Source organism: Dermacentor silvarum, chromosome 8, assembly GCF_013339745.2.
Source record: "Dermacentor silvarum isolate Dsil-2018 chromosome 8, BIME_Dsil_1.4, whole genome shotgun sequence".
Taxonomy (NCBI): domain Eukaryota; kingdom Metazoa; phylum Arthropoda; class Arachnida; order Ixodida; family Ixodidae; genus Dermacentor; species Dermacentor silvarum.
In genome coordinates, this window is record NC_051161.1 from 50,126,066 (window position 1) to 50,139,186 (window position 13,121).

General features: G+C 45.4%; 1 protein-coding gene across 1 annotated transcript in view; it reads left to right on the forward strand.

The window, feature by feature from the left end:
* LOC119461197 (cyclin-dependent kinase 16-like) overlaps positions 1-13,121 on the forward strand; it is a 142,708-nt gene that overhangs the window by 13,539 nt on the left and 116,048 nt on the right. Inside the window, 1 exon segment of the mRNA XM_037722417.2 lies at positions 6,543-6,629. Within this exon segment, the coding sequence (XP_037578345.1) occupies positions 6,543-6,629 (87 nt within the window).

A 13,121-nucleotide genomic window follows, 5' to 3' on the forward strand; every position in this document is an offset into this window, starting at 1 on the left:
TATCACGTAGGTGGTTCACTTCCAGGATACAGGCTCTGTGAAGTGAGGCTGTCTAGTGCAGGAATTTCTTAAGCATTTTTGGTTTTGAAGAATGCCACGAAATTTTAGTATTTGTCAAGGAAATTATGTCTGTGCACTTCAGCCTGCATGTGCAACAGAAAGTGCAATCGATCAATCAATCAAGTTCTTATAGACTGCTTACTGCACACTGAAAGACAAAAGAGCAAGCATTAAAAGGTGCACCAGTCAAACAGAGCGTTGACACAGTGTAGAGTTGTAGATGCAGTTGCGACACTTCAAGTAACAATAAGCACATTTAGTCTGAATGATAAAACTTAGCACAACAAGGCTGTAGAACACAAAGATAGCTGAATGTAAAGACCAAATGCAATCTGTGCTGCTTCTAGGTGGCCATCTTCCAATACACTGTTTACTTTTGGCATGTTGTCTGCTATAAATTATCTCTCCTTTATGTCTTGATATGAATTTTCATGCAGGCTTGTGTATTCTATTGTAAGAGGTATCTTAAGGTAATTCCTCTAGATAGTTGTGCTTTTGTTACATCACATTAAATGACACCACCAGGCACCAGTATTCTTGTAGGTGAAACCTTCAATTTTTCGGAACTCAGTTTTATAACCTGTGATCTAACAGAATGATAAAGATGGTTGGCTATTAGCCTGCCTCCCCAGAATTGTCGAGACGGACCTTCTGCATAACCAAGTGGGAAAACGATTGCGCTTATCTGCTGACCTACGCATGCAGCCATTTCCATTGTGTTCAGATAAGACAGAAATGTTTCACTGAGAAAGTGTAAAGAATCTCCTGTTGAGAGCCAAGGTGAGACGTTTAGCGGGTCATTTCTGCTAACGGATTATCTAAGCTGTTTTTCCGATAACGCTTCAGTTTTCTTCCCATGCAAAGAAATAAAAGGATATTGTTACTTGCTTTAGTGCTAAAGAAAATGTTGGAATAAATTATTTAAACAGACTTTTTCAATCATACCACCATTTGTACTGGTAACTTGCAAGACAAATAGATTGATTGATTTGCAAATTGAACTTCTACTGCATGTGCAGGCTGGGGTGCTAGGACCTGGTTCCTGCCACAAATACTAAAATTTGGTAGGCTGTTTGTCTCGCGGCTCACTGTGCTGTTGCTTTCAGGCAGCTGCTGCCTTCTTGTTGGAAACAGTTATCTTTGTGGCGTTCGGTTATCTTGCAAACATGTTTTCGTCTGGCTGGTGTCGGCATAGTGAGGCAAAGGGGTATTAGCAACAGTTGTAGTGTGGACTGTCTCGATGCAGTCTGTAAAAGAAGTGCCTTAAGTGATGGCATATGAAAATAGGTTTAGATATTTAATTTATTTATCGACACTGTGAATCACTGCTCGGCATTATTACAGGGAGGTTAAAAGAGTACTGAGATCCACTGTGGTTGCTTAGTGGTATTGGCGTTGCACTGTCAGGGGATCAAATGCGGGCCACGGTGGCCGCATTTCGATGGAGGCGAAATGTAAAAACGCCTGTGTACCGTGCATTGGGTGCACGATAATGAACCCCGGGTGGTCAGAATTAATCTGTAGTCCCCCACTTCGACGTGCCTCGCAATCAGATTATGATTTTGGCATGTAAAACCTTAGAATTTAATTTTAATATAGGAAGAGTACTGACATTAAAATTTTGTATCCCGTTTTTTTTTTTTTTTAATCTCTTTTTCTTGGGTTGGTTGAGCATGACGCCTCAATTCATTGAGAGTGCCACAAATAATTAATTATGTCACCTTTCATGCGACGTGCAGCACAGTTTGCAGACTCCAGACGTGAAGCAGGAGGCTATTCTTATTACCTGAACCTGAGGCAGCAGTAACATGTTACCACAAACAACTCGGTAGCACGTCAGTCAGCCTCGTGCAGTAATCGAAGGCCATGCAATAACCGTGTCCCTGAAATCTGCTGATTCTATTGAGAATTCAGTGGGACCCTCTCTCCCTTTTATTGCCCTTCAATGTTGAATGGACTTGGCTTTTAGCAGCACAGTTGTAGTATGTGTGTATGCATCATTGATGCCTGGCACCGCAAAACTTCCACATCAAGTTTGGTGATGTCAATAATTTCCTGCTTCACGTCTGAAGTCATGTTCCACTTGGCTTGTGTTTTGAAGTAGTCACATTAAAGGGTAATGAAATTAATTATTTGTTGCTCTCTCGATCAATTGAGGCTCCATAGCGTAACTAAGGGGAGGCTGCCATCCAAAAAAGAAATGAGAATGAGAAAAAAAAAAATTTGACAGTGCTCCTTCAAGTGAGCATAGAGACGCAGAAGTTGTACAATCTGAAATACCTTGATTATCTAAATAGGTCTTTATGATCATGAGTATCACCTTTATCAGCACTGGGTAGCTACCTGCTTCTGTTTCGCAGTTTCATTATTCTTGTTAGAAGGAGTAGGCCCATACATCAGTGCATAGTATATATAATGCTTAATCACTGCGCTGTGATTAGTTTGTGCAACCTTCTTTCTTGGATGTTGTTTCTGGACAATTACGTGTCCTTTCTTTACATAACATGAGAAAGCATGTTCGACCGAACAGTTTTTTTTTTCACCGTTCCAATGTCTTAGAGTCATTTCAGAGGTGTGAATAATTGCCTTTCTTTGAAGCAAGATGCAAAGGTGATGTTTGTATACTTATAACGGTTTCTTAGGCATTACCACTGCCCTCTGCCATGTGATTCAGTCCTTTGAAATTCCTCATTGCTTTTGCTGTGCCACTATTCCTTGTATTGCACAGGCAAAGTTAAGAGACACCAGCTTTGTTCTATGGTAGAATACCTACCTCACAGTCCCAAGTTTCTCCAAATGAAGGATAAACGATCTTACCAGTTCTGCTAAATCTGCAGTGCATTCACAGTGATTGGTGCGAGTACATTAAAGGGGCCCTGTGACGCTTCCTGAATGTCTTAAAAAGGAAAAGAAGGAAAAAAACTGCCTAGTTGCTAGAGAATGTTCTTGTGAACTTATCACATAACTTACATGGACATGCCTTGTCCATGTTAAATAGCCTATCCGTTTGCACTTTTTGCTGATTTTCTTGTGAAAGTCTACCATTCAACTGGAAATATTGTATAAAGCAGTGGTTTCAATGTATGGCTCTTGTCTTTATTCACATGTTTTTCTGTCCCCTGTCTTGTTAGGTTCAACTTAGGGAGTGTTATGTAAATGCAAACAGCTCAACTCTATTGACTAAAACAAATTGTTGATTTTTAGTCAATAGGTTGAAAGTGCTTGTCCTTGGCTTCACAGTGAAATGCTTAGCTTGTACTCCTAAAAGACCTCAGATCGAATACTGAAGAGACCTAGCAATCTTTGTTGGTTTTCTAGGAATTATTATTTTTTTTTGTGGTTTGGGCAATATCACTTAGACAACAACATAATTCTAATGGGGGCTAATAACCCACAGTGGTTATTTCTATGAAAAGATGCACTGTAATTGCATATGAATGGCTAAGTGTTGCAGTTTGAATAGATGAAGGGATTTGAAGACGAAGAAACTGCAACTTTGATAAAGGGCATTTTAAAGACTGTTAAGGGTTTGAATGTGTTGTCAAGGTCGAACGCTCAGTGAAAAGTAAAAGAAATAATGAGGCATTGTGATCTCTTTTTTTTTTTGTTATTGTATGTGGCCTAGCTATATGCAGGGTGTCCCAACTATCATGCACCAAGATCTAAAAATATGCAAATGCCATGTAGCTGGACAGAACTACGGTACCACAGCTTCCTATCGCTATCTTGGTGTTTACATATGCAGTGACTTATCATGGAAACATCACGTTGATTATTTAATAGCTAAAGCGAACCAAACTTTAGGTTACATAAAAAGAAACTTTTACCTTGCCCCGCTGTCACTAGAACTGTTACTTTATACAACTTACGTTCGAACCCAGCTAGAATACTCCTCGTCTGTGTGGGATCCGCATCACTCTACATTGATACAGGGCATAGAGGCAGTGCAAAATCGCTCCGCTCGCTTTATTTCAGCTAACTATAATCGCAGTGCCAGCTGCACAGAAATGAAAGCTACTCTTGGTCTTGCCTTCCCTGGCCAACCGTAGAAAGCAGTCACGCATTTGTCTTTTTCACAAAATGTACTACCACAACCCCGCTCTTCGATCCTTGTTCATCCTACCAGCGCCATTTCGCTCACACCGGCTTGATCATCCCCATAAGGTTAAGATACCGTATATTTCAACTACTGCAGGCTCGCAATCTTTTGTCCCTAGAACCGCAAGGGACTAGGATCACTTACCCGCCTTCATAACGGACATAGCTGATTCAACTGCCTTTAAAATTGCCCTATCAAGCTTATTGTAGTACCACACATTACGTTCTTGTGTGCTTTATGTCAGTATGTAATTATTCGGTCTAATGCTTCGTATATGCTGTATATATTTTGTATAATTCTGTGTAATGCTTCTATCTTTATGTTATCCTTTTGTTATTATTTTTGTGTTCACTTTTACTTTGTATGCCCCTCCCCTCTGTAATGTATTTATACCCTGAGGGTACTGAAAAGAAATAAATAAATAAATAAATGTTGTTTGCCGTCGCTTAGAGATATTCAGATTAGTATTTGCATTCTGCCTAATTAAATATTTAGTCCTAATTAATTAATAACTTCTCAAATTTTACAATTAGATTAAAAGTGTCAATGAGAAAATTGCTGAGCAACATGAAAAACTACTAATACAGCTTTATGTTGCTGAATACATGCTACATAAAAGGGTTTTTCCGAGCGTGAAAGAAGCCCACAAATACACATAGAGTGCCTCGAGCGGCCAGTCGCGCGGCAATTTTTCGTGTATCGCGGGCTTCTTTCACACTCGGAATACTTTTATGTAGCACGTATTGAGCAACAGAAAGCTGTATCGGGAGTTTTTCATGTTGCTCTACAATTTCTTCATTGACACTTTTAATCTAATTATAATATTGGAGAAGTTTATTAAGTCTAATTATCTAATTAGACGGAATGCAAAAATTATCTGAGTATCTCCAAGCAATGGCAAACAACATTACCTTGGTTCTGTCAAGCTACCTGGCATTTGCATATTTTTACATCTTGGTGCATGATAGCTGGGACACCCTATATATTCTTTTCACACTATCTCTGAACTCTCTCTCCAAGGTTGTATTGAAGCTCTTGACAGTCTAGATATATTTGTGTGCCTTTCTTTTCATATTGTTGAGTTGCTTGCCTTTTGTAGACTTATCTCAACTCTTTCACTGCATTCTTCTTATTGTTTCAAAGACCCATTTCGCTTTCTTTATGTGCTCCTACTGAGTCAGAATTCGCGCTCTATACTTTTGGTAGCTCTATGACCAATTGTCCTTGACTGACGGCGGGCCAAGAGTGAGACAGATAGGTCACTTCTGTGGCCTGCCTTCACTTTTTGTCCCATTGAGTGATGAGCCCTTATTGAGTAAATCATTTTGTTTCTCCCGGCATCCAAACTGAATGAAAATTAATGGGCCAGTTAAGCGTTTGTGATGTGCCTACTTAATTAGTAATGTTTATTCCTCGTTGACTTTGTTTTTGTGCATCCATGGGTTGTGTGCAGGAAAGAAAGTAAGATAGATTAGTTAGTTGAAGTGTGCCAAGACATCCATGGATTGTGTGCAGAAAAAAGACAGCAAGTAAGATAGATTAGTTAGTTGAAGTGCGCCAAGGATGATGTAATAGCTGTATTTGATGCAAGTGGAGCTCAAACGCCTTTCTGTCTTTTTGATGACATGGCTTCGTCGGTGGTTCTGGTTGCCTTTGCCAACTACGTGTGAAGTTTTTGTGCTAGTGGAGTGCTGGTTAAGTTCTGCTACTGGGCACTAGGTCATAGGTTTGATTCGCAGCTACGACGGTTACAGTTTGGTGAGGGTTGAATCCAAAATGCTTGTGTGCTTAGATCTAATCTAAATCTAATCTAAATGCACGTGAAGAAAACTCTGAGTGGTCAAAATTAATACACAGTACCCTACTACAGTGTCCCTCATAGCCCGTGTGCCACTTTTAAATGGTAAACGCCTTAATTGATTTGTGTGCTCATTAGATGTCATGCTTCAAAGTTCTTGCATTTTATGCTTTTTTTTATTTCTGTAGCTTCCTTTTCCTTCTTTAATTAGATTGAATTAAACAAGCCGTTGTCAGCTTCGTATAGCAACTCTCTGGAGTTTTGACATGGGTCTAACGTCTCCTAGCTGTAACCAGGCTTGAAGGTTGTCTTCTATAGTAAGCAACACAATAATTCATGGTTCATGTTGTTAAATGATGATAATATTGTTACTGTGAGGATTTGTGGCACCTTTGTTAACTGGCGAATTTCAATTAAGATTTGTGTAGGAAGTTTTTTTTTGTTTGCTTGAAAGTATACCCGCAATGAATATTAAACTACATCAACTGGGAACTAATTATCATTTATAACGACAAGTGAACATGCCACAAAATAACCGGTGAGTGTGTGTGTGATGAACTGGTGCCTTTTGTGCTCTCTCTTCAGGCTCAAGGTTAAGCCTGTTCTCTCGTGCAACGCAACGCTTCTCCATCTCCTCGTCGAGGATTCCCGACCTTCGCTCCCCGCTCACAGGCAAGTCAAGTCTCTATATTAAAACAGCGTTTGCTGCAAGGTGTTCTTAAATGAATCGCACATCTAATTAAGCAAAAAACAAAAAGAATTCTCTTTGTTGAATGAATTGCATTCAGCTTAATCTCATGCCTTCGAAGAAAAAATCTGTCGAAGAGTGCATCCATCACTGTGGTTCATCATTCTGCGGTTCTTCTCAATCCATAAGAAAATTTGCAGCATGTCATTCGACACTGGTAGCAGTGGCTGGCAGAGATGGTCTGCGCTCATCCACTCTGAACTCGGAGGAGAAAGAGCGGCTTCTCTCTTGCCTGCGCGGAAGGTCGCATGGTCACCACTTCAGGCAACAAGCTGTGATCTTATGGTGAAGTCAGGTTGTAGGTGTTTCGGTGGTGGATGATGACTTCTGTGGCTCCTCAGAATGAAACTTCAGTGTAAAACATTTGGAAATCACCTTTGCTGTGACATGTCGCTGTTAGTCCTCTTGGCAATATGAAGAGCAAGTACTGTTGCTATGATGAACGGCCAATGAGCATATACAGTGTGCCTAGTGTGCATGCCTAGGAGCTGCGAGCACAGACAAAAAACGCTCGTTGTGACTTTACAGTTTTCATGGCTAGCGGGGTATGAAATTTCGTGCTGCTGCGTGTCGATGGCCTGCCATGTCAGATTAATTATGCAGTTACGGACTTCGTTGGACAGAGTTCCATAGAGAGAAGCGACTGTTGCGTCAATCAGAACCATGGTGGAAGAATGGAGAATACTGCCATCGTAATCAGAAATGTTCCACCAATTTTCGAGCCTGTTTGAAACTTTTGATTTGGTTTGGATTATCATCGCGCTGTCAGGCGGATAATCCGCTCGCTTCCTGCTCCAGTGTTGTAATAGGAGCTCCAATTGCTCCGTTGAAATGTACACACTAGCGCTGAGGCCTGGGGTGTGGAACTCGGGGTGGACGCGGGGCCGAGAAGTGCAATTTCGATACTGGCGCCGCGTGGAAAGCTGCGAGCAACGATGCCGCCGCCTCAGTGAATGTATCGCTGAGTGTCGAAATCGCCTCCCAGTAACACAACCTCCACACGTATTGCGGCTCAAATCTGGCGCGCTTGCTGCGTCGATCTATGGCGATCTGCGGATTGTCGCGTCACCTGTAGGCAGGCGAATGAACTAGGCAAATTGTCGTAATCGTTTTGAAACTGGTGAACTCGCTCACAACTTGTTCGTAGGAGGGCGCATAGGTCCGCCAGCTTGTGCGGATGTTACTGCGGATGATGACATTTTGTGGCAGAAGTCTCGCAACTGTTTACGATTGAAAAGCTCCGCCACCGGTGGGTCGGCCCTCTGCGGAAAGAGAAAACGCGTGGAAAACGCTCACGGACGCGAGAGGAGCGTAGGAAGGAGAGTGCGTGTGCTCGCCTCTCGTAAAGCAAAGCCGGTCTCGCTCGTCCCCCCTCGTTCTCTCGTGCGTGTCTCGGCTCACCAGCGCCGCCACCACCACCACCGTCGCTGCTGTGCTGCATCGCTGCCGCTTGCTCGCAGCCGACGCCGCCGACGTTCGTTTGCCGCGCCTGGTCGATCCGCTGCTGCGTCCCGCGAGTAGCAGGCGACGTCGGCCGTGGTGGTTGGTGTGCGAGTGTGTGCGCGAGCGTGTGTGTGTGTGTCAAACGCGCCGCAACGGTGCCCTCGTTGCCATCGGTTCCACCCGCCGCCAGCGTCGGAATCTCGCTTCTGAGCCGGCGAGCAGAAAGAGAGCCCTCGGCGTTCCGCCGCTGCTGCCGGCGTCTTGGGACGAGAGATCCGCGACAAAGCGTCAGCAGCCGCCGCCGTAGCCATGCAACAGCAGCAGCTACACGGACCGTGAACCGAGGAGGTTGGACGAGCCTGAGCATCGCTCGCAAGCGGCACGCCGTTGGCCCGCTTTGAACGCCGGCCGCGGCTTTTCTGTGATCGGAGCTGCCTCGCTCTCTCTGGACCGTCGGCGCGACCGGTGAACACTGCAGTAACCTTGGTTGTAGCACTACGGCGGGCGGTGTTTTTTATCTCATCTCGCCGTGTCCGTTTGCTTCGAGGCCCGCGTGTGATCGCCCCGCTGTGTGTAGGAAAGCCGGCGCCGTTGCATTCCCTGTCCCGCGTTTCTTCGAATGCGATGAGCGCCGCCGAAGCTAGCGCCGTCTTCGCGCTGCTTTCCGGGCTGACCGCGATGGAAGAAGTGTTGGCCGCCTCGTTCCAGCTGGTTCAGTGCTGAGTGTTACCTGCTGCTGGTGCAAATTGAAACAGGGCCACCGTCGTGTCCCTACCCTCTTGAACCTCGCTATCGTCTCTGTGCATCCCACTGATTCTGGGTGATTCGCCAAGACTCCCGAAGCTGCTATCGGCGCGGTTGCTAGTACTTGCTAGTGCTGGTACTTGCACTCACGCTGGTGTGTGACCGTTATCGCCCGTCTGCTGCTTGCTCGTCGGCGCTAGTCGCCCTCGTCTTCTCCCTTCGCGTCGTTGTTTTTTGTCGTTGTGATCGGCCATGGATATCAAGCTGCTGCACAAGAGCAACACCTTCAGCAACTTCGGCAGCCACAAGCTTGGCAGCTGGTTCTCGACATTCAGCATCGCCAGGCGGAAAAACGGCTCCACGCTCAAGAATTCCAAGAGTCTGAGTGAGTTTCTACGACTGCTGTATGCATCTTTTTTCTCGCGTCTGATTTATTATTGTTTTGTTTCGCCAGCGGCCTTTCATACGTTTTGCTCTACGCGAGGGAAACCGAGATGCCTACTCGTGCCCCATTCTGATTCTTTTTTTTTTTTTGCCATCTTTCATTCGCGTTCGCGGAGACGACGAGAAGTATCAAAAAAGAAAAAGCAAAGTACAAGCTGTGATGCCCTCGCGGTGCTCTAGGCGTCATTCTCGGAGTTGATCTTCTAGCGTGCGTTGTAATGTCGCCTTTTTCTTTCTTTCTTTCTACAACGTTCAGCAAGCCTCCGTCGTATCAATTTTCCGCTCGGCTGACTCTCTTCCCAGTTTGGCTGGAAAATGTCAGTTTCTTTTTCTTTTCTTCGTTCACTCCCGGAGATCTCGCATTGGCGACCGGTCATCGCTTTTGCGTTTTTTTTTGTTTTTTTTTTGTTTTGCTCATTTTCATCCATCCCGTTTTATTTTTGAAATTATTTTTGTTACTTCAAACCTTCCCCCGGTCGCATTCGGAGAACGGACCTTGTGCATATCTTTAACTTGGCAAGTCTACCTACCAGATACCGCGCGCTCGGAAGAGCGGAGATATAACTTCAAGTTCTGTTACCCCCCCCCCCCCCCCCCCCCCCCCCCCATTCTGTGTCTTTGCGCGCGTGTGTGTGTGTTTACTGCAGCAACGCGAAGCCTGTGCCACTTAAAGCAAAGGCAGAGCGCGCAAATCTTACGCCGATAGGCACGCCGGTCGAGAGTCTCTCTCGATTTACACGACATCGTTGCTTCAGCGGCAGTCGTGATTCATTATCGCAGCGTGCTTCGGAAATGGCGCCAACACACCATCGGCGTAGGTCCGCCAAAGGAAACACGATTCTTAAGGGAGTATAAATAAAAGCTTCTCCAGACATTCCACCGTAATCTCATAGAAAGAAACGGATGCCCTGTAGATGGTACATTTCTTCTTATTATTATTTTTAAATCCCCCAGAGTGTCGTCGGTTGAGATACGGGATATTGTTGTTGGATGTCTCGGAGCCTGCGGGTTTGCTCACGCGTTCCTTACATAAGCAGAGTCTCTCGCGAAGGATTCCGTACGCAGCAGAAGTAGGTTTACTGTGCGATCGACTCGTGCATTCTGCCTATTCCGAAAGCAAGACTTGCACACTCGACGTTGATGAAGCTCGGGAACCACGCTATAGGAGAATGCGTTGCGTCGTCTGCACCCAACACAACGCCTCCGTTCGCGACATTCTTTCCCTTCTAGCATGTCAGCTACCGTCGCCCGCGCAACGTGCTTGGAAAACAAAGATTAAAAAAAAATAATAAAAAAAATCTGCAGGCCTGGTGCGAAAAAGGCAAGGCACTTTCTACTAACACTCGAGGACGCTACGGGTGTGTTTGTTTATGCGGAGTCGGTAGGAGGGTAGCGTCTGGAGACGGGGTTGGAGGGCTTGTTCGTTGCTTCCGACTAGAGGAGTGCATGGTAGCTCTGGTTGCGTACGTCTTGCGGTGGTGTTGATCCAGGGGCCGTCTCTCTCTCTCTCACTCCCCCGCTACGCCACATCCAACAACTCCTCCACCTTCCTCGGAGGAGAGCTGTAGAGGCCGTAGCTCGCGTGTCCTGCTGATGGTCGGTTCGCTTGCGTTCGGCGAGCGAGCGCGTGAAGCCGATCGATACCGGCGGCAATCCGACGCCGCTGCTTGCACCTAGCCGTGGCGTGGCGGCGAACGGCCGTTAGTTGAAAGAAGCTCGGGAGTTTTTCTCGCCGAGAAGATGCGGTGCTGATGCTCTCCAGGACCGTTGTGTTTCGGCGCGAAACGTAAAAATGCGGCTTACGACTAACCATATCAGGCTGCGTTGATAATTAACTACTTCCTCGAAGTGTATAAAGCTCGAAGAACACTTGTGGGGTGCGTAAGCTATAAAATCTTAACGCGGTGCAATTTGACTAGCTGGCGCCGGTTGTCTTTCTTTCTGAATGGCGTTCCGGTTCCCAGCGTAATGACGACATCACGGGCGCTCATGCGCGAGCTCGCTGATAGTACCACCTGGCGCGTTTTTTTCCGCTTCTTTAATGGTTTGCTTCGGCGTGTATCACCGATATCCATTAATTTTTTTTTTTTTGGTTGCTGTTTGAACTTGGGATGTCGCGTAGTGCTTCAGGAACCCTTTCGAGACGCACCAGTACTGTTGAGCATACCAACAAAGTGCACTTCCGATCTCTGTGAAAAAAAAAAAAAAGTAAGTAATAATAAGGAAACAGCAGTTCGAAAGGAGCAGGTGGCTTTAATGGCATCCTTCACTCGTCGCTCGCCTTACACGCTTCCTTTCTCTCTCTCTCTCTGCAATGTGCGTTCGCGGAAACAGACAGGCATTTATGTGATTACGCTTATGCGAAAGTTGCATATGTTGTGACGTACATTCCGAAGGAGACTTCGTAGAATCGCGAGAGAAATCGCAGCGCGCATTTGCAGCGTCCCGTGCGGGTGTTCCGCCTTCCAGTTGGCGGCGACTGCGGATGAGAGAGAGAACAAAAATGTATATTAGGGACTACGTGATGAGATGCTGACGGCGAACACCCTCCTAGGTCCTGGTTTTATTTTATTTTTTTTTCAGCCAGGAAATAAAAATAACCTTGCGATAGCATGTGGTGTCTGTAGTGTCGTGTCCCGGGGGGGGGGGGGGGGGGGGAGGCGGTATCCTACTACCGCAAGGAAGCGTATAGCGATGTAAATTGTTACTTAAAAAAAAAGTTACGGTCGTGCTCCCTCCTGGCTCTGCAAGGTTACGCCCCTTTGCGAACCCCTCTTCCTGACTTTTGCGGCATCGAGGTTTCATTAAAATGGCCCGGGACATCTGTCAGTATGGGTCCAACTGTCACATAGTAACGAGTTGCACGACGCGCAGTTTATTTCGCGTAGTTTCGATATCTATTTACGTGTTTCTTTTTTTTTTTCTTTTTTGCGGGGCTGGTGCGCAGCTCAGCGCCCGCCTCGGGACATCTTGAAACAGTGCACTGACATCCAGCGGTGCGTAATTTACAAGGCACCCTAATTCAGTTGAGACTGATGAAGTATTCTTTTGGAACTCTCTATATATTTATTCTAAATTTCGTTGTGAGATGTTCGTTATACTAGACGCAAAAATAAAGACGGAACTAATTTTTTTTTATAAATTTCGCTCCAGTGACGTCTGCCATACGTCACTGAGACGTCAGGAATTTCAAAGTACGTTCTCTTATTTGGGCTGTTGTGCGCGCAATGTAACGTTCTCGAAACTTGCAAAGTTCACTCTTTGACTCCTTTAGGATACAATGTAGTCCATCCTATATATATATATATATATATATATATATATATATATATATATATATATATATATATATATATATATTAGCGAGGCCTGCGCAGCCGCCTTAAAATCTGTGACGTCATGGCGAGGTGGTGCGAGAACGTCGTCATTCATTTTTGTTTTGTCTTTTCTGGTATACCGTGACTCGCTAGCTGTGCACAAGCGTTTGTTGCTATAAGCTCGCCACCCCCTTCCCTATGTAATGCAGTTATGTAAGAGATCGTCTCTACTTTTCCAACTGAAAGTGCTGCTGCATGCGTCAACGTCTGTTCACGCATGTCGCGGCTACGTATCGACGTCATCGGCCTGCGCGTGCGCGCGCCGTAATTGTATTCGGGCGGCCGGCGTTGTGACAATTGGAGCGATCGCGTAACCAACAGCTGCAGCCTGGGGTCAGGCGAAAACGCGGGGCAATAAAGAATAGAGAGAGTGAAATAAAGAAAAAGACGGCCTTCGCTTCCTGCCGC